Source organism: Oreochromis aureus, linkage group 14 (assembly GCF_013358895.1).
Source record: "Oreochromis aureus strain Israel breed Guangdong linkage group 14, ZZ_aureus, whole genome shotgun sequence".
NCBI classification, from domain to species: domain Eukaryota; kingdom Metazoa; phylum Chordata; class Actinopteri; order Cichliformes; family Cichlidae; genus Oreochromis; species Oreochromis aureus.
Genome location: NC_052955.1, coordinates 35,859,537 through 35,886,224, shown reverse-complemented (window position 1 = coordinate 35,886,224; position 26,688 = coordinate 35,859,537). Strand labels below are relative to the sequence as shown.

The 26,688-nt window shown below is 42.6% G+C and overlaps 1 protein-coding gene across 5 annotated transcripts; it reads left to right on the top strand.

Moving 5' to 3' along the window:
• Nucleotides 1–95: 95 nt before the first annotated feature.
• Nucleotides 96–25,960, top strand: LOC116315880 (tapasin-related protein-like). Of its 5 annotated transcripts, none has more exons than XR_005608106.1 (9): nucleotides 96–210; nucleotides 2,849–3,025; nucleotides 3,118–3,393; nucleotides 5,644–5,973; nucleotides 6,639–6,974; nucleotides 7,043–7,126; nucleotides 7,287–7,434; nucleotides 16,365–16,518; nucleotides 25,823–25,960. XR_005608106.1 is itself a non-coding variant. In XM_031734313.2 (7 exons), the coding sequence occupies exons 1-7, from the start codon at nucleotides 165–167 to the stop codon at nucleotides 7,316–7,318; spliced, it is 1,281 nt and encodes a 426-aa protein (XP_031590173.1). In that variant the 5' UTR covers nucleotides 96–164; the 3' UTR covers nucleotides 7,319–7,837. The 5 variants fall into 5 exon arrangements, 1 of the variants encoding a protein (XP_031590173.1); XR_005608107.1 differs by lacking the exon at nucleotides 25,823–25,960 and adding an exon at nucleotides 16,632–17,489; XR_005608105.1 differs by lacking the exon at nucleotides 16,365–16,518 and having other exon boundaries at nucleotides 25,823–25,955.
• Nucleotides 25,961–26,688: the final 728 nt, after the last annotated feature.

Sequence of the window (26,688 nt, the reverse complement as noted above, 5' to 3'; positions counted from 1 at the left end):
TAGATTAAAGTTTTTTGGGGTTTTTTTTCTTCTGTGAGCAGCTCGTTATCCTGTTCTGCACAGCATTCCCCCTCCCGCAGACTGAAAGTGAAAGTATCCCGACAAACTTCCTGTGACAATCACGCAGCAAGGGGTATGACCGTGGAGGTCACCGGGGAAGAATCATGGGTTTGATGTTGACCATATTTATTTACTGGACTCTAAGTGCAGGTGAGTTATTGTCACAGATTACAGCTTGTGTGTAGGTCAGCAACAAGTATCGGCACTACAGGCTAGAGTTGGATGTCTCGAGACCGGTCCACTTTTACGTGGTCTTGGTCTCGTCTTGGTCTCGACGGACTTTTGTCTTGGTCTCGGTCTTGGTCTCGATGGACTTTTGTCTTGGTCTTGTCTTGGTCTCGACGGACTTTTGTCTTGTCTCGGTCTTGGTCTCGCTGTTTCGGTCTTCCGTTCTCAAATCGACATAGTGTTCGGGAGATTTGGAGTCAACCATCAGCGGAGCGGGGGGGTGGCTTACTGGGCTTAAGCCCGGGTCATTTTTTCAGAAGCATGGGGCACCGTCGTAAATTCCCCCTAATTTTGGTATGATCCGAGCTCAGGCACTAGGCGACTGAGCACAGCACGCATGTGAGCGAGGAGAAGCTGCTGCCTGCGAGTTTGCTGCAGACAGAGGACAGCTTAAGTTTGACCAGGTACCAAAGCAAATCATTCGTACTGAACTAATAATGTAAATATGACAGTGTATCACAAAAGATTGATATCAAACTGATCAGTTGGTTGCGTTACTTGCTCTTCGAGTGAATCAACAAATGGATAAATAAAAGCCGAACAACAATGCTGATTTTTAGAGAGTCTTAGCTTACATTTCATATTTTCAGTTGTTACCCTCCACGGCTAAACAAACTCTCTAAATCGGTTTCAATTGTGTACTGATGAACACAACAATGGACATAAGAAGCTTCTTTCAAAGAAAAAACTCAGGTAGATGTTATTTTATATATTATGTTTTGTATGTTGTTCAGTATATCTATGCAAAACAAGAGAAATTTCAATACACAGCAGTATATTCACAGATGAAACCAGATATTTACATACACTTTAGGGAGAAAACATAAAAACTATTTTTTACTGTTAAACATTAATTTAGAGTAAACTTTTGTTTTAGATAAATAAATGTTGAAATATCTTTGAATTAGTTTAATGACAGAAAAAGAGAGACAGAGCTGTGTATTTTTATCCCTTTCATCAAATTTAGGAGAACATATACACTAAGTTTATTGTTAATTAATAAGAAAACTCCAGACGATTCCATTCTGAGCTTAAGAAGCTTCTGATAGGTTAGTAGAGTCCATGTGAGTAAATTGGTGGCACACCTGTGGATGCATATAAGGCAAAACACAGAGCCTGTTTCTGTGACATGTGAAAATCAAGAGATGTCAACCAAAACACCAGGAACAGAATTGTGGAGCTCCAGAAGTGTGGCTCAATTTTGAATACAATTTGGTGCCATTTGCAATTAAGAAATACATATAGTTTTTCTCTTTACTCTTAAAGTTAACAAATATGTTTTTTATTTATCAATCTAAAAAATAAACATTTAGTCTGATTTGATGTTACAATTAAAAAGTGTTTGTGTTTTTATCTGAAGAGTATGTAAATATCTGGTTTCAACTGTATATTTGATGATGTTGGTGTTTGGCTTGATTGTCAGCACAAAGAGGGAGAGAGAGAGGAGAATGAGGGCAGAACAGAGGTGGAACAAGAGCAGGTGAGACACACATGTCAGTCAAATGGTTGTTTGCCAAAACTCATCAGAACATGTATCTAGTACCTGTTTCTTTTTAGATACCATTTGTTGCTTTTCAAATTCTATATTTATTAAGTTATGCAGGCTTGTTTGCACAACAAGGCTAAATAATTATATAAACTTTTCAGAATCTAAATAGCGTACTTTGGTAGAATTAAAAAATAAGTGTAGTGCAGGTCTATGATGATTTTCAGTGCTACTATCATCTAGTTCTGATTCTGGTTCCGTCTTGGTTAAGTCCTAAGTAGTCCTGATTTTGAACTGTTGTAGTCCTGTTTTAATTCTGGATTAGTTCTGGGTCTGGTTGAATTGGGGTTTAGTCCCTGTGTCTTGATACAGGCCCGACTTTGTTCTGCCTTGCTGCTTAATTAAAAACTAGTTTAAGGTGTCCTGCATATGTGATATTTATTTTTTTCCTATATGAAGTCATTCTTTTTTGAACAAAACTCAAAACAGAGCCTAATAATCTTTCAGTCATTTCTACCCTCACTTAATTTCCTTTTCGCTGCTCAGCTCTCACACAGTGGCTCAGTTATGCTCCAATCCTCCATATTGTTGCCAATCACATGCGAGGATATAGGATAATATCATTATGTGAAAAACAGAGAGGGTGAGAGACGCGACAGTCAAGTGGAGCGTGCGTCTGTCCTCTCAGTAAGTGAGTGAGACAGTAGACAGCGGTGAGGAGGGCTGTGCGAAAGCAAAAACACATAAATATGCCTGACACCCGTAAACCAAGCAGCATCTGGCTGCAGTTTAAAGACTTTTTTTGTCTCGGTCTTGGTTTTGGTCTTGGTCTCGTCTCGACTCGGTCTCGGTCTTGGTCTCGTCTCAACTTGGTCTTGGTCTTGGTCTTGGTCTTGTCTTGGTCTCGATACCCTCTGGTCTTGGTCTTTGTCTTGGTCTTGATACCCTCTGGTCTTGGTCTTGTCTTGGTCTCGGATTAGGCGGTCTTGACTACAAGTCTACTACAGGCTACCACATGAACTTAACACTGTTTGATTTTCTATGCCCGTGTGTGTGTGTGTGTGTGTCATTCAGGTGTGTGGAGTGTCCATCAGTTCCAGTGGCTGCCCTGCTCCTTCATTGATGAGCGTGTGTTTTTGAACAAGGACAACCACACAGAGACTCGGCTCATCCACAGAGAGGCTATACTTCAGTTTGGTCAAAAAGGAGATGCTCCTGTTAACCGAAACGCCATTACTTTCCTCATCACCAGTGAGTCACTGCAGCCTGCATGAGGAGAAGGCTGAAAACAACATGAAAAACAACAACAACAGTGTGTTAGAGTTTAATTTATCATCTTCTAGGATCAAAGTTGGATCTGCTGCAGTATGTGGAGGGGGTGGAGGCAGAGCAGCTGAAGTGTGAGCTGCACAGATACAGCACAGAGGGCGGTTATGTCCGCTGGCCTGTCCTCGGTGCCCGGGAGTACAACCACTGGTTTACCTGCATCCTCAGACACAGCAGGGGCCTCTTCACCATCACCAGCTTCCTCAGGCGCCCCTTCGACCAGCCTCCCCCAGGACGGCCAGACTACCAGAAATGGCCCCCCATCCCTAACAGAGAGGTGCTCACGACCACAGGTAAACTGAACATATGAGGATTTCAGACTAAAACTGAATATATCTGTCTTAAAAGTTTGTTTTTTGTTGGAGTTATGACTAGTCGTTAGTATTACTGTGCCAGAACCCCATAAAGCAGTGGTTCCCAAACTTTTTTTGCCAGGCCCCCCTTTGTTTTACAAGAAAAATGTTCACGCCCCCCCCCCCCGCACAAACGCATCCTACAAACACACACACCCATATTTTGTTTACAAACTCCATTGCGGTTTATTTCACACCTCAAACATTTAGTAAACAATTAAGCAAATACAAGTAAACGGCAATAAATTACAGGTAGTAATAAAACTCTTTTACGCTACGTCCACACCTACACGGGTATTTTTGAAAACGCAGCTGTTTCTATGCGTTTGGGCCTTTCGTCAACACGTAAACGGTATTGCGATTCACCGAAAACGGAGATTATTTAAAACTCCTTTTTTAAGTTTATGTGTGGACGAGGAATACAGAGTTCGCCACGCAACGACAAAGGTATGTGCCTCTTTTTTTCACGCCACGCCAGCGCCACGTTATTGTTTACATGAGATGAATTGCAGAATGGCAGATAGAGACAAAATACTGTTACTGTTAATCTATCTGCAGTTTTTACACGCTTACATATACACACGCAGTTACTGTCCCTGCATTTAGAAAGGCAGAGGCGTCACGGTGTAATTATTTTACGTGTAGTTGTTTTTTTCCTGTGTAATAATATTCAACATTGCTATCAATACATTTTTCAAAAAATGCCTCTCTGTGCAAAATGGGTTCAAAAACAAAAACAGCTGTGGGATACTGTTTGTCCGTGATTTGAACCGGGGAAACAAATCGTGGCAGGATCAGCCTGATATTATTTGTATCCCACTGTAACTTTACTGCATAATGAGTTAACATGTCCAAAATGTCAGGAGTAGTTAGTCATTACAAGAAGTGTTTGTCAACTAAAAATCAACATTGTTGGATACTGTTTGGCCGTGATTTGGAGAGCCCAGCCCGTGCTTCCGACACAGGGAAAACTATTTGCAGGGGAGACCTACCTCGGCACTTGTGCAGGTGAAGCCAAAGGGAAGACATGCTTCACCATATTTTCTAGTCTTTGGCTTGGAAGGAAGTTGGTTTGGAAACATATTTGGCGATGCTTCATCTCCTGCTTTGCGTTTGTGTGGGAGCCCCGTCAAAAACCTGTCCATTATGCTAGCAGTGTCCAAGCATTCTTTTTTTTTCTTTTTTTTTTTTCATACTGCGCCCCCCATGCAATGGTGGGGCGGGCCCCACACTTTGGGAACCTCTGCCATAAAGGAAGAAAATATAAATATTATGGGAACAACCTTTGACTGAAGGAAAATAAATAAAACAGTTAACTTGATTACAAATGACTAACCATCCATTAAAACAAATGATAAAATGTTAATAAAATAATTAAAATAATGAAATAATAAAAATGTACTTAATTCGTCTCATAAAATACATTGATTTAGGTAGTCTGATTAATAATTAAATGAAGAACTACAATCAAAGTTAGACATCAGCAGTCTCACCTGATGACACATTTAGAAGTTCTGAATGAGACTGGCAGTATTCACTCTGCTACAAAATGTATTACACCAGCACACAAACTAGAAAAATTAGTATTTGTTTGAGAGAGAGTGCATGCACATGTTGGGTGTGTCCCAGAACAAATGTGTATTTGTCCTATAAGATGTGGTTGAATGCACCATTAATGACAACAAAGAGCATTTGGATTTCCTCAACGTGAGCAGGAATTTTTAAGCTAATTAAAGATAAGAAAGTGTGATCATGTGGAACAATGGTACCGAGTTAATGAGGAAGATTGCATGCATGTAACAGGACCCTGTGTCTGTGTAACTAATATCAGCCAGTTGGTGTTAATGATTACATGAATGAGACAAATAAACATATGTACACAGATAAGAAGCAAGGATCCTTGTGTTAAGCTATATGCACAGTAGGCTGTACCCAGGTTGTTTGTTAACTTGGTTAGTGGTTACCCAGCTAACCAGGAATCTTCAGCCGTAATGGCTTAGAATTAGGGATTGCCAGAGGTGTCACATTTCAGATGTAAGAAATGTCACACCTCTTAGGGTTCATCTTCAACTTTCAATACACAAATGAAAGACGGCCTTTCTCATGGCTCCTACACTATTATTGGACACTTGTATTGAGAAATGTGCTCAACGACTCACATGTGTTCATGTTTGTGGCACTTTTCCACAGTTGCCATGGTCATCAAAACACAGACTCCCTCAGTTAAAGCACGCCTGAAGTTCCAGCAAAAGCTCCACTGCCAGTTTGATGTCGACCACAAGGGTGCAAAGGTCACTGTGGAGTGGCACAAGCAGCACCACGGTGAGAGGACCAAGCTCTTCAGTTACAACAGGCGCACAGAACAGACCCAGGGAAGTGGTGTTGGACTACGTGCCTTTGCAGCCGGAGATGCCTCCTACACCCTCGCCTCCACCATGATAAGCAGTGAAGGGACCTACATTTGTTCAGTGTCCGTGAATCCACTATTCGCCAGGGTGGATATAAATCTGCAGATTGAAGGTGAGGAAAACAGTCATAGGTCATGGACAAAAGTGCTAATACTAAATGTTTGTGCTGATCGATAATTTTTGAATTTTTATATGCTTTTAACCACATTTATTGATGGAGTTTAAGTGGATGGAGTTTAAGGTGGACTGTGAAAAAGCTGTTTGTGATGTGTACAGCATACTGTGACAACCATAAATATTCTTATTATTACTGTTTAAAGTTTACTGGAGACGTTTACTGCTATCAGGAGCAGCTTCAAAAATATGTGGTAGAACCAGTCTGTCGCTGTTTCCTGCTTGCATGCCTGCTGTCACTCACTCTGCTGTTCACGCCCACTTTTCAGCATTATCAGCATAGCGTCATCGCTGTCAGGCTACACGCTGTTGGAGGGTTGCACATGAATAAGTCTGCAAAACCATTTTTCCTGAATAGGGCAAAATAGCGTGTAAATGCATCTTTGTAAATGCTGACAATTTTTTTTAACTCTTTTTTTAAAAAACATTGTCTTTTTTTTTAAGCAAATCATGCTCTTAAAGTGTTCATTCTTATCTTATGTGATAAAAGTCGTATGGTGTGGAGGTGTTTTTTATGATTCAGAAATATAGAAAGTCAGCAGAAAAGCCTCTGTTCGTTTCAGTTTTTAAAGAAATGGGGTTTTTTCGCTCTCCTTTCCTCAGAGCCTCCCCATGTCTCCCTCAATGTGGGACCCAGTCTCTCACTAATGGAGGGTAACAAGAGGAAGATTGTGTGTGAGGCAAACAGCTACTACCCTCGGGATGTGGAGATAATTTGGCACGAGCAGGATCCAGTCGTGTTGGGCGCTCCACATCCCAGGTCACTGGAGAATGTCATCCTTTCCTACCACAGAGAAAATCGGGACATGACCTTCTCGTTGTCGGGCTTCTTCTACCTCCAGGCTGCGCTCAGGGACTCTGGGAAAAAGTTCACATGCAGCGTCTCCCATCAGTCCCTGAAAGTACCCATCACAAAGAGCTTCACCCTAATTGTGGAAGGTGAGTCTCAATGTAATACTAGGAGCTAGCAGCTGGGAGCAGCAGAACTCATGTGTGTTCTGTTTCAGAGCCAACAAACTGGATGTTGTACCTCGCTGTGGGCTCTGTTATGATCCTGCTGTTGTATGTGAAGCGGAGCTACCTGCACTCAGGTGAGTGATACAGACCAGCTGCTACATCAAACCACAAAATACAGTCGTATGTGCTTGCTGTTTGGGAGTCACTGAGATGAAAGCATGTACAAATATGAAGATCATTATGACATGTCACGCGTTGATAATTATAGAGGGTAATTATCATTTTTCTTCACAGCATGGAGAAAGTTAGCAGGTAAGGTGATATAAAAACAAACAAACTGGAGGACTGGGAACGGAGCGAGAGGATGTGGCCCCATTCTCAACACACAAGGCAAGCTGGCAAACTTTCCTTTCTGGGGTCCCCATGGAAACATCAGTGAAAGGTGGATTTGTGTTGATGTGTAAACTCCTGCATGCATGAATGTAAAACAGTGCAATAACATTAAAACTACTGAAGATTATGGGTTAGCAGCTACTGAGCCAGTGGATTCAGGAGCCAGGACTCATTCTTCTGATGCACAAGACACTTTTTGGACTAAACACTGGAGAGACAAGGTTCTTTATAGCCACTGAGCTAAATATAAACGGCATATTGAAAACCGAATGTCAGTTTACTAAATGAAGATTACTGTAAAATCAATAAATATAATAAGGATGCTGAAAAGAATGAATCCACTGTAGATTCAGGTTAGCAAACAGGAATAGAAAGATCTCTTTCAGACTGGAAAGACATTCTGTCTAATTTATTAAGAAATTATGCTAATGAATAAACCTTTCTTGTTTAAATATGTTATGGTGTGTTCTCCCTTTGACTGGGACTTCTTAGTGTTTTTTATTAAGACAAATAAAATATACACTGTATATAATAATGTACAACACAATGTTATAATAGATTAAGAGTATTGTTGTGCTGTGGGAGCCCTGCCTCCACATAATTATGTAATTAAGGTATGTTTATATATAATATACTACTACTTATATAATGATAACCATCACTATATGTATAGTGTATTTCTTTGTACATTTTAGACCAGTGGACCAAATAGGTTGTGAACTGGCTTTTATTTAGGAGTAGGTAGGTCCTCTCTTCCTCGGCAGCTCCATGACTCTCATTATGTTGGACACTGGTTCGCTTTCTCACGCAGAAATCGCTACCAAAACACAGCACAAGCCCCGTCAATGATTCAGTTCCTTACAAACCATTGAATCAGGTACTGAAGCAGTGACATGCCGAATGAAGCTTTGGACGTCATTGATCATGTGACTCTGTTCAGACGAACCAACCCTCGGCACAGTGTTTCTGAAGCAGTGTGTTGATTTTTGTGACATATATGCCAGAGCTTCAACTTCAAACGGGCCAGCACTACAAAAAGGAGGTCGAGGTGGAACTCTGTCCCCCTGTTACTAATAGGCAATAATAATATAAAGGGTGTCAAAATAAACAATGAATAGCATAAAATATCCCTATATGCTGATGATACAATACTATATCTAACAGAACCCAATCTTACAGTATCATACCTAAAAAACCTTATTCTAGACTATGGATTTAACTCAAGTTACAAGGTTAACATAGATAAGACCGAGGCAATGGATATAAATGTATGTCTGTTATTTATGTTATAAATAACAGACATACAAGCTGATGACTAATATTAGAGTTTTTACATTCTTAGATATCTTGTGTCTTAAGATAGAAGGTCAGACGTGCCAGATTTTATTACTGACAAACTCCACAGAACGTTTAAGCATTTATTCTACAGGAAAAACATTCCCCATCAGCATTTTACTCTACATAAACCAATATTACTACTGCTGGTCATAAGTAAAAGTGAGAGAGATGCACAGTAAGAATGGACCATGACTTGTAGCCTGTAATTCACTCTTGTTTCGAAGTCATTTATGTCCCCGTGGCTCTCACGGTAAATACTGTAATCTATTTCAGAATTGTTACTTGAAAACCTGCAAATATCATTTAGCATTAATGATATTTATGGTTGTTTTGTGGCTGCAATAACAGACTGGAATTACTGACAATGGTTTTCAGAAATGCATTCTTTTCATACATTCCCCCTACAGAGCTCTGTGTGTTTTGAATGCATTTAAAAAGTGCATTTTTCTTTCCATTGTAGACCTTTTCACATCTTTTGTAGCACAAACTTTGAAACATATGTTTCTGACATTAATTAGTATTTATCAAAAAGCAATAAAATGCCTCAATTTCAAGAGGGGATAGGTTGTCATGTTTATGCTACTTCAGATTAAATACATTTAACACAGTGAGAGAATTACAGGTTAAAGTGAAGACCTTTTATCTTGTGTAGAATATATATATATACTGGAAGTGCTGGGTATACAAGTCTGGCCTAAGTCTTCGGTCAGAAAGACTGCAGCAGTCCAGGAGTTTAGTTCACTGTCTTTAATGAAGCTTCACAGAAGGACTGGTTACAGCAGGGCTTGCCATGATAAATCCAACTGTGATACAGCCAGATATGCACTTATAATTGTGGCAGATACAGTATTGGTGACTATAAGCATGGTTTTCTGGAAACAGAAACAGGCAATACTATAATTAGCAGGGTCAAAGATAACTAAGCAACAATCAGAACACATCATCTACTCAGACACAGCAATATTTTACAATGTCCACAAGGGGTCGCCGTAAGACCATGAGTTGGCTAAATAACACATATCTTCCCAGTTGCTAGTACTAAGGCAAGAATGTGGCAAGCTAACAACAGTTAAACTAAACAATATACAAAAGAAAAATCCTTTAACCGCAGGATGTAATCATTGGAGGAGATTCTGGCCACTGGTATTAACTTAGTGCAAATTAATTAAATAATTAAATAAACCTACTAACGTGATATCAGTGTACCGGGGCATAACTTTAGCTCTAACATGCACAAAAAACTATAACTATTATCATACCAGTTAACCTGTCAAAGGTAATAACACTTACAGTTTCATTAACGCACACGGAATCACACAAACTGCGTTACAACTGCCATGCTCTGCCGCTGCGCCTTTCGTCTCTCACTCTCCCTCTGCGTGATGCGCACATGATCACTGATGCGCTCATTTGGGTGCGCTTGATTCTTGCCTCTAGACATCCTGAGGCCGAGTCAGCAGGGAATTTGCACAGCCGCCCCCAAATTCACTAAGTGAATTTGCATAACACAAATGTCCCTGCTGGATAATATACACCCCTTCAGTCCTCTGGCATTTTTGGAAGAGTGATGAGTTTAGTCACGGGCCAATGTATTTAACTCCTTTTATGTCGACCTCAGCTGTGCGTATCTTGCCATCATCGCTGGGGATTACTTTAGTTACCCGCCCAACCGGCCACAGGGCCCTTGGTAGCTGTGGGTCAATCACCATGACCACTCGATCTACTGTGAGATCTGGGGTACCGATGCGCCACTTTTGACGAAGCTGAAGGTTAGGTAGGTAATTGTGAGTAAACTGAACCCAGAAATGGTCAGCAAGCACTTGGCTGTGTCTCCAGCGGCGGTGTCTCAGTAGGTCACTCTTGCTGTACACTGCTTGTGGTAGGGATGCGTCTCTCCGCCCCATCAGCAGAAGGTTAGGAGTAATGGGATCAGGGTCCGCAATGTCTGATGTTGCATAACCAAGGGGTTTCGACTTAAGAATACCCTCCACTTCTACAAGCATAGTCATCAGCACTTCTTCTGGCACAGCTTGGTCTTTCAGGACGACACGCAGGGAAGCTTTGACTGACTTGATTTCCCTCTCCCATGTGCCTCCAAAATGTGGAGCAAGTGGTGGATTGAATTTGAAATCAATGCTCTGTTCAGCGAGCTGTTGCTTCAAAACTGGTTCCATGGCAGCAAAATCTTCTCTAAGTTCCCTCTGTCCTCTGAAGTTGATGCCACGATCACAGAGAATCTCAAAGGGTTTTCCTCTCCTTGCCACAAAGCGCCGAAGGGCAAGCAAGAATGAATCTGTGTTCATGCTGCACAAGAGGTCTAGATGTACACACCGGGTGGTCAGACATTTAAAGATAATACCCTACCTTTTCTCATGCCTCCGTCCTATTTTTATGGTGTAAGGGTCAAAGCAGTCAACTCCAGTGGACCAATATGGTGGTTTAGTGATGCGTAATCGTGCAGCTGGTAGGTCTGCCATCTGGGGAGTGACTGGTTTGCTGCACCATTTACAACATTCCACACAGCTGCGTTGATGTCTCTTGGTGATCTGTCGGCCACGAAGTATCCAGTAGGTCCTCCTTATCTCTGCAAATATACGGTCAGGACCTGCATGTAACAGATGGTTATCATAGTCCTGCACTAACAGCTTTGCGACAGGGTGGTCTGGTGCAAGAACTATAGGATGGATGGTGTCCTCTTTCAGATTTTCAGCCGTCCGGAGCCGACCTCCAACAAGCTCTTGAATCTCTGCTATTCAGGTTCCCACAAACACTTTATACTGCTGGGATTCAGACTGGATCCAGTGAAGGACAGTGGTCGAATCGGTCCACAGAGTAGTTGTCTGTAATGGCAGGGTTAACTTGGTCTGCAGAACTTTGGCTAACTGTACTCCTGCTAGGGCAGCGCAAAGTTCCAGGCGAGGTATTGAAAGCTGCCTTTTGGGTGCCACACGAGATCGGGCCATCACAAATGGCACTTTAACTTCATTGCTGTCAGTATCTACTCTCAGGTATGCAACCGCACCATAGGCTCTCTCTGAGGCATCACAGAAGATGTGTAGGTTCACGGGGCTCCCAGCCGAGATACCAGGAGTGTAACACCTTGGCAAGCTGAGGTTTGGCAAGTATGGCAGCTCACTTTTCCATGCTAACCATACGGACAGGAGCTCATTAGCAATCGGCTCATCCCAACCCCTCTCTTTCTTCCAGAGTGCCTGAACCAGAACCTTGGCTCGTGTTGTAAAGGGTATGATATAACCTAATGGGTCATATTGGCTTGCCAGTACTCTGTAAACATATCTCAGGGTTGGTGCAGTACGTGGAATGGTGCTTGTATCCCAATGTGTCAGAACTGCAGCGCCACAGGAGACCAAGGGAAGACTCTTGTGGATCAGTCTTGCTAGTGGTTAGCCATAACTCACACTCAGTTGATTTGGCTTCAGTTGGTAGGTGAGAATTAACCTCAGGTGCGTTGTTAGGCCACTGCCTTATCTCAAATCCTCCACTGGCAAGGAGGGCTCTCATCTTGTCTATCAGGTTTTTTGCCTGAGTCTGAGACTGTAAGCAGTTATCCACATAGAATGCATGGAGCACAGAGTACAGTACCTCTTCATTGTCTTCGCTGTGATCCTTTACATGGCACTGCAGGGCATATGTAGCACAGCATGGGCTACATGTGGTCCCGAAAGGAAGGACACGCCACTCGTACACGTCTGGGCTGCGCTCCCTGTCCCCATCTCGCCATAAGAAGCGTAGAAGTGGCTGGTCCTCAGGCAGAAGACGCACCTGATGGAACATGCCGCGAATATCTCCACTGATAGCTACAGCATACTCTCTAAATCTCAACAGCACACCAAGCAGTGTTGACCCAAGAACCGGGCCAGGAAGCAGGTTCTTGTTAAGAGAAGCTTGCTTGTAGTTAAAGGAGCAGTTGAAGACGATTCTGGGCTTGTTGTAGTGGTACACAATGTGGTGCGGGATAAACCATGATTCTGGAGAGCTGCTCACCTCATTCTTGCTGATCTTTACTACATAACCAGCTTTCTCCAACTTGTGAATTTCCTCATTGTAGACAGCAGCTTGATCTGGACTGTTACACAAACGTCGCTCTGTCGCTCTGAGGAGTGCCATCACTGCTGTGGGAGGTGCCCGAAGAACAGGTGCATTCTGTCTTCGCAACAGTGGAGTAGCATAGCGAGCCACCCCATCGACGGTGACCCGGACAGTCCCTTGCTCCAGTCGTTGTATGGCTGCTTTATCTTCGCCTGATCGCATCACCTCCCTGTTGGTGTGGAAGAGTAGGGTGTCCAGCTGCCAGAGTCTCTGGACATGTTGATGCAGCTCATCTGAGGAGGAGAGAGTGGACAAATGCAGACAGCTTCTCTTGTCTGTTGGTTGCTGCAAAAAGCTTGCTGGTCCCTGAATCGCCCACCCGAGCATTGTGCACACAGCCACTTGGCCACCAACTGGACCGGTATGCACAGGCTGGGTAGGTATTATCAGGTGAGGGTTATCAGAACCGATAAGTAGCAGGGGCTGGACTTAGTCAAAGGATTGCAGGGATAAGCCTCTCAAGTGTTTGTATCGTTGTGTCAGGAGGTCAGCGGCACGTGATTGCTCTGCCAGAGTTACTTCGGCTCCTGTAAAAGCCTGGTGAATGTCATATTTCACTCTCCGGTTTGTCATACCTGACACCTGAAAGGATACAGTGGCTCCCTTCAGCTGTACAATTTCTTGTCGAATCGTCCTGAGGGACAGAATCTCTTCTGTTCCAACAAGGCCAAGGTGATGGACGGCAGCAGGTAGTATGATTGTTCTTTCAGAGCCATCATCCAGGACAGCATATGTGTCTCCCCATTTTGCAATCGCACTGGGACAACCTTTAGCATTACTCGCCCTGAGTGGCTGACTTGGTCCAAGAAAACCATGTTGGAGGACGTATTTACGGTCAGGATGCTCTCTGTAGTAGCAACATCATGTAGTATGAGCAGATGTTGTTCTCCACATGTTGCACAGGGCTTCTTCAGAGTGCAGTTTTCTGGGGAATGTCCTCTCCCACATTTCCAACATCGTTTTTTCTCTTTTATCCAGGTAGCTCTGGCAGTACAGGTGAGCGTGGCAAAGTCAGCACAGGCATTGAGGTAGTGCTCCTGGTTATTACAATAAGGACAGAAGGGCTTGAAACGATCTCTCTTCTTCAGGTGTGGTACAGTGGCAGGGCTCGGAGAAGGATTAGCGGGCTTCAATCCCTGCTGACTCCCAAGCAGAATAGTAGCAGGTTTGACCCTCTGTTGTCTCACTGCTTTCCGGTCCTTGTACTCAGTATGTGCTGGTATAGCTGGGAAGGGGCTAGTGATTTGGCGAGACACTTGCAACGTCTGGGCCTTCCTTTCCAGCCACTCAGCTAGATCAGGGAGAGTGTATGTACGATCACTGCCACTTTGGATAATTCCTCGGTTAAAGCAATGTTCAGCAAATGCATCTCAATAGTTAGTGGGGAGTTTGGTGAGTAGGGTGTCCATATGAGACCCACACTTCAACTCTGACGATGAGGGGCCCTCCATTGTACTCAGCATTCCCACTAGAGTTCCAACTGCTGTAGCAAAGTCCTCAAACGCTTGATAATCTCCAGCCCTGACTGGTGGGGCATTCAGAATGGCCTTCAGTTCCCCCTGCACTAGCTGCCTTGGCTGTCCGTATCTCTGTGTGAGCGCTTGCATGGCACTTGTGTATGGGGTCTGACTGTTGACATACCTCTTTGCCACTTGAAGTGCAGATGGGAATGCGAGATGGTCAAGCAGGATCTGATACTTATAGTCTTCACTTAAATGCTTGTGCGGACTAAGTAAGCTGTCCAGACCCTTTTTAAGCATAAGAAAATCACTCTCTTTCCCTGAGCTGAATACAGTCAGTTTGGGTTTAGGAATGCCAAATGATGACGCAATCGCCATCTCCATCATACTGGGCTGATGTGAGCTGTCTACTGGGTGAGGTGTTGGATAATAGTGCTGACCACGGGGTGGTCTAGGATAATGCACAGGTGGATATGGCAGTGGAGCAGCCTGCCAAGCCCTGGGAAGTGCATCATACTGCTGCTCTGGCGGGACATGCTCAGGCTGTAACGGTGTGGTAGAGGGCACTGGCTGAGGCACATGTGGTTCTGGCTGCGGTGTGATAGGGGACACTGGCTGAGGCATCATTAAAGAAGCAGGAGGTACAGGCTGCGTTGGCAATGGCGGCGAGCAGGCTGGAGGAGCTGTGGATGTGGGGGCCGGTACAAGCATGGCTTCTGAAGCAGGTCGTGGGTCTGATGCAGCAGTGTCAACCTGCACTTGAGGAGCAGGGGCTTGTGTTGGAGCGTGCAGAACCTGGTGCTGAATGTTAGGTGCAGCTTTTGGACTGGGAGGCCAAACAGGCTAACCCAGTTCTAAATGGGGAAGGCTACTGTAATGATGCTGAAATGCTGCATAGTGGTATGAAGGGTAAGGCAAATGTGCACTCTGTGGATACGAAGGCAATCTGACCCTGTCCATTTCCACTTCAAGTTCTTTCATCTGCTGGCTTATCGTTTGCCAACGTGCTTCCAGCCGCTGCCATCTTTCCTCTTGACTTGCCGTACCATAATGACCAGCTGCAGGGTAGTTAGGGGAACTCCCAGGGCTGAGTGGTGCTGCGTAAGTTGGTCTTGGTGGTGATGCTGGTCTTACTGTGGTACTATAAAGACGGTGAGCTGGGTAGGTGAGTTCGAGGTCCTCCAGATGTCCGGGAATGCGTCGCACCCTGCTGGGACGGGGACTCAGTGCAGGCTGGTCGTCGTTAAACTCTCTGGGTGTAGCCATAGCGCAGCTAGTATACATCCGGCTCGAAGGACCACTTGTAGAATATATATATATATATATGTATATACTGGAAGTGCTGGGTATACAAGTCTGGCCTAAGTCTTCAGTCAGAAAGACTGGAGCAGTCCAGGAGTTTAGTTCACTGTCTTCAATGAAGCTTCACAGAAGAACTGGTTACAGCAGGGCTTGCCATGATGTCAATGGAAAATTGTACTTAGTAGTCAGTATAATCTTTTAATGGTATAAGTTTCCATATATGCTTAGAGGTGTATAATCGATTGTGTAGTGATAGGATGTGTGATCTGTAGAAGGCTGCAAGGACTTTTATGTGCATTCCAGAGTATTCTGGCTTTCACACCCACATTTTGGGAGCATGGGAGAGGTCGTACCTTGTCTTATTGTTTTATGATAGGATAAACGTATCTATGTCTGTTTTAGGCTAAGTGCCTTTTGTTTAGATGAACTGTTGGACTTCCAGACCAGCAGGTTTAGGGAAGTCATTTATGGGGTCACACTCTGACCCCCCCCACACATACACACCCACACATATACACACACACACACACACTCACCCAATGATGTATAAATAAAGACCAGGGCAGTGGCACGGTGCAAGTCTCAGAGCCCTCACTTCTGTGCGGGTGCTGTGACTGCCCTTGCTTGCAAGTAACTAACTGCAGTGTGTGTTTCTCCTCTCTGACTCTCAGCTGAAGAAGGGTTATTTAGAATAAATCTCTTGACATTTGTTTTGGTCCTCCGAGCCGGAGCAGAAACATCAGAACTGTTATCTGTGACTCTGCTCTAGGATCTGGCGGACTGAGTCCTGACGCTGTGGGAAGCCAGCACCGAAATCTGTGCACAGCCCTCTTAAGAATTCGGGTCCGGACCGGTGTTTATAGTCTGGTCCGCGGCGGTGGGATTCAGTCTGACGATCCGAACCACCAGTGAGATGTCTGAGGGTGAGAAACACTATTTTGATATATAAAACGGCCGTTGAAAGATTTTATTATGTTTATGTTTAGAAGTACTTTTCATTTAAGGTCTTCTAGATGTGTTTGCTCTTTTTTATTAGAGAAGTTACGTTGTGCAAGCACAGCAGGAAATCTGCACGCTGTGCAAGCTCAGCAGGACGCAATCACGCAGCACAGTTGTATCTTATCTCTTCCTGTATGTTTCTGAGACGCAATCACGCAGCACAGTTGTATCTTATCTCTTCCTGTATGTTTCTGAGACGCAATCATGCTTGAGTATAAATAAAGGCTGACAACTGCTCCAGGGGTGTGAGTCTCCTTCGAGCTCTCACCCGTGTGCACGTTAATTTGTAAAACCTGTCTGAGTGTCATTTATTCCAACCTGAGTTGAATTACAGGAAAACTCCTAACATTTCTTGGTCCTTCGAGCCGGATTTGGGACATAACACTTTTGTGTGATCCCACGGGAAAACCTCATCGAGTCCTGACGTCGTGAGAAGCCCACGCTGAAGTCTGTCGACAGCTCCTGTCCAGGTACAGGATAAAAGTCCAGAGACGTTGAAATTCGGGTTCTGGCCAGCGTTCTTAACAAAGTGGTCCACGACGGTGGGGCTCGATGAGGAGGACCTGACAACCCGGAAATAACTCAACAAGCAGGTGAATAAATGACACTCTGAGACACGTTGCGTAAAACCGTGTAAAAGCTCGCCCAGAGAGGGGCTGGTAGCATGTAAAAGCTCGCCTGAAGAAGGCTGGTAGCATTTTAAAATAAAATAGAGCTCGTCTGAAATAGGACTGGTAGCTCCCCTGTAGTGGGTAAAGTTAGCGCGCGCATAAAGGTATTTATTGTTTTATTTTTGTGTTGATGGAATAAGTTGATTTTACAGTACAATAAGGAGGCTGAACTATTCCACTAATTTGTTTACTGTTGGCCACCCAAGTACTGGTGAAGAGAGAAAAAGGTCGTGTTTCATCACGTAAAGCTGACACCGCTTTCAAGAATAGCTTGAAAGTAGAAGGCCGTGTCAACTACCTCTCTCGGTTCTCGTGCCAGAGAAGGTGCCACAGTTGTATAGTTGTAAAACATTAAAATGGGTAACGAAGCTTCAAAACTCACTGCTGACGAGCAGTGGTTAGAGAAAAAATGTCCAGGCGCCGGACAAATTAGTGCATGTAGATGGAGAAATTCAAAGAAATCTAAATGTCTCACATGGGAGGGAAAATGTAGCCCTCCGCATTGACTAAATTAAAAGAAACCCTCCAAGTAGAAATAAATACTGAAAAGAATCCAAAAAAAGAAAACAAAACGTATTCAAGAGTTGCAATATTTTAAAGCATGGAAAGAGGAGGAAGAAAGACGTAGTGAAAATAGACAAAAAAGGCAAAAGAAAAAAGAAACAGCGTTACAAAGCTCACAGCCACCCCCTTATGTATCAATGCCATCAGCACCAGAACCGCAATCAAAAAATCCGTTTATCAACCAACCTAACCCCTATGCTCAAGCCCGAAACGCATTAAACTGTATGACTGTAAATAAAAATCCACAGGAAGACATAGGGTAAGATCTGTCAGGCAGGGACATGGGAGGAAGTGTTGACCCCCCAGGACCCTCTGAATTATTCCCAATGATAGTCACACCTAATCCTAGATTTGGACAGCTGACCGGTGGTGCAAATAATGAGCGAGATGAAAACCCAAACATATTTGTTTTTAGACCATGGTCACAAAAAGATAGACAGAATGTACTCAAAGATGTCCCATCTTTAAATGAAGGCTTCATACAGTGGAGAGAAGCTGTCGAGTTAATTAGAAGACAGTGGTATTTAAATGGCCATGAAATGCTCCAAGTGATACAAGACTTGTTAGGATTAAAAATGGGAACAGTGAGGGAAGATTTTACAGGATCAGACGAACATGGTAGGGCCCTAGCTCCCGTATCTGCTGACTTACAAACTGCCATAACACACTTGTATGAGCGGATTAGAGTCCGCCTGGCCCCCAGAGCAGATTATGCAAAAATAGGAGAAGTAAAACAAAAGGAAGCCGAGACAGCATCAGACTTCCTCGACCGGCTACGCCCGGTTTTTAGACAGCATTCAGGCCTAGATTATGAAGAAGGCCCAGAGAGACCATACCAACAGCATTTAAAGAATGCATTCTTAAACGGTCTCCTTCCCCCAGTTAGAGCCCATGTTGAAAAACACTGGGTGACAATGAACACCGGTAACCTAACAGATGCTCTGCAGTATGCAGAACATGCAACCCGAGTGCTAAAAAAGAAAGAGAAAGGAGGTGTTTTCACTGTGGATCCTGAAACAGGATTCGTGGCATTTGCTGGTGGATACAGAGGACAGAGACAGGGACAGCAGAGGAACAAAGGAAGGAGAAGAGCAGGTTTCAGAGGAGATAGAAGGGACAAAAATGATAGAGACAATCGCTGTTATACGTGCGTGTCAACTGCATGAAGGACAAGACATAAACATACACACTGACAGCCAGTATGTTTTTGCAGCAGTACATCATTTTGCAAAAATTTGGTAGAATAGAGGTATGATTACTTCTACTGGCAATCCAGTGCAACATGGAAATCTTTTAAAGGCACTGTTGGAAGTAATAACATTGCCAAAACAGTTAGCATTATGTAAATGTGCTGCACACCAGAAGGACAACTCAGAGGTCACTAAAGGCAATAACTTCGCAGATCAAGCCGCAAAACCAGCAGCACAACAAACAATAGACACACTAATGTCTGAATCCTCAATGCAAATACCACTTGATGTGCTTAAAAACGAACAAAAACCCGCACCAACTTCAGAACAAAAGAAATGGTTAAAATGTGGTGCACAGCTAGAAAATGATTTGATGACTTGTAATGGTAAACCAATACTACCAAAATCCCTACACAAAACAGCAGCATTAGTGACACACGGTTTCACTCATGTGTCAACGGGAGGAATGGTAGATATACTTTCTAAACATTTCTACACTCAAAATTTCGAAAATTCAGCAAAGGAAAAATTGGAGCTCACCAAGGTGGGAAGGTCCTTATCAAGTGCTACTCACCACACCAACTGCCTGCAAAATAGCAGAAAGACCGTCCTGGATTCATCAAAGCCACTGCAAAAAAGTGAGTGACAACCTAGACGTTTAGACGCCGACACCCCTAACTCCTGGTGATCTATTGGTGAAGGGAGGCTGATCGGGTACACCCCGCCTCTACTTCTCGCGGTAGTCTACTCATCAGAGGTCACAGGTGTGTCTGGTCATCATGAAGACGCTCGTCCTCCTAGTGGCTAGTGTTGCACTCCTGGTGAGTTTATTGGCACTCACCCGAAAGAAAGAAAATGAACAACACCACCTGCAGACAAGATGGACACATGACAACTCACACCTTCGTGACATGACACAAGACCACATTCACCCATGGATGAATAACGCATGGTATCGCTTCGCGTACATGGCAGAACTAAGGAGAGCCTAACAACACTGCATGTTACGTCTGCTCCCACATGCCAAGCACCTCGACACATCCCACCTTTTATGGAGACTACATGAATAAAACACAAGCCAAGTGCGCTGCCAGTTTCGCGGGCATTGGCTATCAACATAAGAAAATCATCATTAATGAGACAAGCTCTACCATCCACTCGCTTAACCTGTTTAGTATGTTTACGGGACCACCACAATATGAGTTGATCACCACTGAAAACGCTGGATTAGATAATGGAACGTGTGATCAACTTTTCTGGATCAACTTCAACATGACGAACCGGAACACATCCATTCATTTCCCAGTGTTCTTGGACCAAACCCCAGGGAAGAACCACTCCATGTGCTACTGGCAAGACGACGGTAACAGACCGCTTGGAAGCACCACTAATTGTAATCAGATCGCTGGAAATGGAGAAGGTGCCCCTGTGAACACAGCCAACCACTCTAACGGCACTTACTGGGTGCAAGGAATGGCCTGGCTATGTGGACAACGTGCTTATTTCATACTACCCCCAGGCTGGACCGGAGTTTGCGCTCCCATCTTCATATCAGATCACACCTTCAAAATAACTGTGGGAAACACTATGATGCCTCGACGACAACGACGAGACGTCTCTGCAGTCCAACCACACGACCCGATCTGGGGATCAGATGTCCCCCAGGATTTCAAGCTCTGGACCACTGGACAGAAAGTGGTACATGCTCTGTTCCCATGGGTCGGAGTTGGGAAACATGCCCTGCGTATCGAGACGTTGGACTACCGTTTTGGACTTTTTCTGAATGCTTCATGTAAAATCAACGACAAACAGAATCAAGAAATTGACGCTCTGCGCATTGCAGTAATGCAACACAGGGTAGCATTAGACATGATTCTCGCTGAGAAAGGAGGACTATGTGTCCTCTTTAACAACACATGCTGCACATACATTCCAGATAATGTACACTCATCCAACATGACTGATGCTCTGAAAACACTTAGACAACTCAGGGATGCACAACAACAAGACTATGTTACGAACACAGAAGACTGGCTCACGTGGTTGTTAAGCGGCTCTTGGAAGTTCCTACTGATTAAAGGACTTGTTTTAGTTGGTGTTCTACTATTGTTATTGTGTCTTTCCACTTCATGCGTCATACCTTGTTTGAAGAACATGGTGTCAAAAATGGTAACTGCTTCAATTAATGCTTACATCACCCTACCACAGAATGAAGAAGGTGATAATGAGATAGACATTTGGATATAACATACTCACAAAACCCACTAATTAATGAGGTCCTGGCTAAAAAATGTTTTACAAGTGGCCATGGACTGATACAGTGTTAGTGAGTTGCTATGTATATACATATAGGAGAAAAGATCAAACAACAGGAGGGAATGTTGAAAGATTTTATTATGTTTATGTTTAGAAGTACTTTTCATTTAAGGTCTTCTAGATGTGTTTGCTCTTTTTTATTAGAGAAGTTACGTTGTGCAAGCTCAGCAGGAAATCTGCACGCTGTGCAAGCTCAGCAGGACGCAATCAAACAACTGCTCCAGGGGTGTGAGTCTCCTTCGAGCTCTCACCCGTGTGCATGTTAATTTGTAAAACCTGTCTGAGTGTCATTTATTCCAACCTGAGTTGAATTACAGGAAAACTCCTAACAGAAACGTGATAAATTAGGTTTAAGTTCGCCAAAAAGAACTAAGTTTAGACTGGTTTTAGAGGTAGCCAAAATTACTTCGTGACAAATTAAAATAGGTTTAGGCAAATTAAAACACAAATTAAAATACGTTTAGGCAAATTAAAACACGTTGAAACAAAGAAATTAAAATAGGTTTAAGTTCGCCAAAAGTAACTGTGTTTAGACTGGTTTTAGAAGTGGCCGTGAAATACTTCGTGACAAATTAGCGTGCAAATGTCTATCTGTGTGTATGTACATGTGTGTTTGGGAGTCAGTATAATGACATATGAGATGAAGTAAAATAGGTAAATATTTAAACTAATGACGTGCATAGCGGCACTTGACCTGTTTGAAAGACTGTCATCCTAATATGAGCCATTGTTGAGAAATAGAGCACACCTATGAAAACAACTAATATGCTGAACCCTGTATGAAACAGCTGAAAACTACATGATGGAGAAGCTGAATTGAATATGAAAGTGCAAGTCTTTGCCACCGTGGGCAAAGCACGCAACCACTGTGTGAGGTTGTGTTGGGTCTCTTCTGAGCTGATGAGCAAGCTACACATTATCAGATCGAGAGCTGGCTGAGAACTCATCAAAGAGAGGGAAACAAAACTATGATAATTATGATAACTGGAGTGTGCAGCGTTTCCATGAGTTCTTTCAGATGCGCAGCAGTTTTCCTGTATCTTGACTCATGTGTGCACAGTAAAAAGTGGAGTGTCAATATTTCAGAGTAAACCTATTTTAACCTAGATAGAGTATTTACAACTCTATGAGGAGTAAACCAGCTCTAACATGAGAGTTAAAAGTAAGTGTAAAGTTTGTTAGACACTCAGTGAAGACTTAACTCCACACAGTGTTGATTAGTACCAGTCCGCAGGCGTGTGCGGTCTCAGAGCTCTGATGCGCATGGAATTTTCTCCGGAGAGTTGCCGCAGTCAGGTAAGTGAAGTTAACATTCCCATACTGGTAACATTAAAAGGTATTTTTAAACTAAATAGCTCTTTATAGTTTCACTGATGTCGAGTGAGGACATGTTAGCAGCATTTACCCATAGGTTTAATGATATTGTCCAGTAGCTACATGCTAGCAGTTGCTAAAAGTTAAGATGTTCGTTATCTTCTCACTGAGTTAATATGAACCTAAAACATTTTAACTATGTATTTCTTCTGAATGCTGTCTAAATAATATCATTGTCACATGTCTAATGGTGCAGTTTGAACAACTATATTACCTTTTATTAGTAAGCTAATAATCGCTAATTAGCTTATATAAGCGAACTACTTTCAGAAAAAGTAGGTAACATTACCATAAAGTTAACTTTACTGGTTTATATTATTTTAAGCAAATGCCAAAGGCATACACTAATTTAGTTTTGCTCATTATTTAGTAAGAAATATGTATTTTGTATAAATTAACTGATAGCAATGTTAATGATATGTTAAGTAATATTAGGTAATGTTTCTATTTTATAGAAAGGTTTAAGAGTATGCAAAAACCAAATCTCTGAGAGATGCAACCAGAAGACGGATGACAAACATACTTGAGGCTGAGATGACAGAAACACATGGGTAAGAATCAAAAATGTAGGATACAAAGAAACATTTTTAACATTGTATTATTTTTAATTGTGATGTTCAATGCCATTTATTGAATTTATACATTAAGACATCTCCCCCTAAAAGCGTAAGAGTGATGTATGCGCAGGGGATTGTTGCTCTGTCTCCATATCTGGAAGACCCATATTCACAACATGGATATGTAAGTAAAGGGGACTTTTCAACATTAAATACATAATTGCCCTCAGAAATGTTGATAACATAGTCATTCTGCATTTATTTAATTACATAGGAACATTACTACGATCCAGAGAGCGGTTCAGGATACCTTGAATGGTCTTCAACCGCCATGCAAAGAAAAGCTGCGGAGGAAAGAAGCGTCTCAGTTTGCAAATCTCCCAAAAGTAAGTTCACTTATCATTTAAATGATACTGATGTAATTTGTAGGCAGGATTCAATCAAATTGTTTTTTCTTAAGTTGGTGGGCCAGGCCATGGTCGATCCAGACCACTCACCACTCAGACAGTGTTATCAGATGAGGATGTAAGAGCAGCTATTGCTCTTTTGAGACACTCTGCTGATGATCTGTGAAAAGATGAAAGCTACCTTCATTTATTGGCATTCAATGGTCAACGATGAAAAGAATGCAGCAGATGTCTTCATAGGCCTGATGTGGTTTCTGGACACACCAGGACTGGTAAGACATCTTCATTTGTTGAATCACTGAAATATTCCATGGAGCTTGTAGTGTCAATGATTACACCTCGCTATGTTCTGTATTTTTGCATTACAGATAGAACAAGATTTCCAACTCCTGTTTTGTGAGGTCACTGCCAGCAAATCCTTGGAGAGGTGGCCCATCAATCTCAAAGCAAAGGTTGTAAAGGAAAGTCATGGACTTGTCTCCACCTCAGAGCTCTTGGAGTTAATGTGCAATGCTGAGTCAGGTACTGAAGTTGAGAATGGTATGATTGTGACTCATTTTATTTGCCATTGTTGGTCATATAGGTAATTCTGTCAAATGAATGTATTTTTGAAATAATTCTTTGTTTATTCGTCTGTAGGCTGGGACAGTGACATGTCTACTATCTTGCTGCTGCTACATCTGCTACCACCATTTGCACAAGGGTGAAAGAGACCAGGAAAGATGTCTGCATCTCAAGCTGTCGATAACCTCATCAAATTCCCAAAGGTATGTTGTTTAAAATATATGTTCCATCACCTCTATTTTCATGGACAGTGAGGTGAGCTAATCTACTGTCAGAGGATAGTCACTTAATACTATTGTTTAATGTGTTGTTGTAGGCTGGAACCAGTGTACAGCAGCATCTAGACAACAGCAGTCAGCCCTACCTTCTTGCTCAGGGATCCACAAGAAGCAGCATTCACACCTTCATTGTGATTGACAAGCATGCACTTCCACGTAAAGCGACAGGTTCAGTAGGAGCCCTTGATGAAGTTTTTAGGGCCCATTATGTCTTTGGTACATCATACAGTTCATTGCTGACCAACTTTTTTCACTTTTCTGCAAACAACTGTGACATTGGGGAAACGCAATATTGCTTTCTCTAGTGAGCATCATAGAACTGTATGCTAATGTGAATTGTAAGGGCTTGTTACGTTAATTAAATGACACTGAAATGAGAAACATAATAAATGCTGTTACTTTAACCTGTATGTTTGTTGTCATTTCCATAATATAGGATAGATCACAGTTATTTAGTAATATAGCATCATAAGATGAATATGAAAAAATAACACTACAGAGAAATAAAAATGATATATTATTACACATCAGAGTGTTATTATTAAACTAAATTTGGAGTAAAAATAGCTCTATAAAGTGTAATCAAATTACTCTGAACAGTGTGAATAACCCTCAGTGTTAAATATTTTTACACATTTTGTTGTTAATTTTGACACTAAATTGAGTACAATTAACACTGAAAACTTAACACTGGTCATAGAGTAAATTTAACTCTAATTTTGAGTGGGACCAAATGTTATCTGAAGCAGAGTTAAAATCAACTCTCTAAGTGTAAAATTGACACTTGGTTTTTTACTGTGTAGGAGGTTTCCTCTATTGGTCTCAGACAGCAACAGAAACATCAGCCTCCCTGTCAGTGGAAATCAGTTCTTATGTGCTGTTGGCCAAACTCAGTGCCTCCACAATTGCTGATGGGCTGGGTTATGCCTCTGGCATCATTAGATGGCTGACTGGCCAGCAGAACTACTATGGAGGCTTCTCCTCCACTCAGGTCCTACACCACCCAAACAGCTTAAACTTCATCTTTGACGTCATATACAGTGCGATAAATAAAAACTAATTTGACATTATCTGAGAGAAGCTGAATACTGAAGTTTTACTTTTTTGTTGCTGTCCTGTAAAATGCAAAATATAAATGTCCAAAAGATAGGTATGAGATAGGTAAAAATGTCTTGTTTAACAAAAATTGGTTTTACATAACAATATAGAGTTCTACATATCAGAGCTCCAGATTGCACCAGTGTTTGCATTTTTGTATAAATGAATGGTATATAGAATATCAGTGATTTTGTTTGTCCATATTGTAGGACACAGTGGTGGCTCTTCAGGCTCTGGCTCTCTACTCCACTCTGATGTTCAGACCTGAGGGTTCAAGCACAGTGACAGTTCAGTCTGACAGCCGTCAGCTGACATTTGATGTAAATCAGGGCAACAAACTGCTTTACCAGGAGGAGATGATGCAGGACATGTCAGGAAAATACAGCCTGGAGGTGAAGGGCACTGCATGTGCTTCGGTGCAGGTCAGTGACAGTATCATGAGAATGTCCTAGTTTTTCCTTTTTCAAATAAAGAAGCATAATGAAAAAACTTTAGAGCACAACTCAATATTTCACTAAGGTCAGATGACATATATAATCTCTCCAGGAAGGTCTAGCTAAGGCCTATGTATCCTCCCATTTCGATATGCCTGGAAAATCTCCAGAGGGTAATGTCATAAAGGCATCCTGCTAACATGCCTGAACCAGCTTAGCTGGCATATTTTTAAGTCAAGGACCAGAACTATTTCCAGATCCCTCCTCGGGTCCAAGCCTTCATCTTGATAACTTAGAGTAAGCCCAGACGCTCTATGGAGGAAACTAATTTTGTATCTGAAAAGTCAGTTTTTCTGTCTCTGCCGAGAGCTTTTCAACTTTGGAAGGAAGATTGACTCAGCTCTCTTTTCAACACATCAGTCTGGTACATCACCCACATTACGTATTTGTCCGTCCTTCTCACACTCCACCTGAGCAAGGTCCTGATTCAGTTGGGCCAGCAACCTGGGGGGAGCGAATCATGAATTTTTAAAGCCTAGAACCATCATTTACTTTAAATAATTTTTCATCATGACCATGTTTGAACACCTGAAAACTGTTGTTTTGATTAAAGAAGCCTCAAATCAACATGACATTTCTGT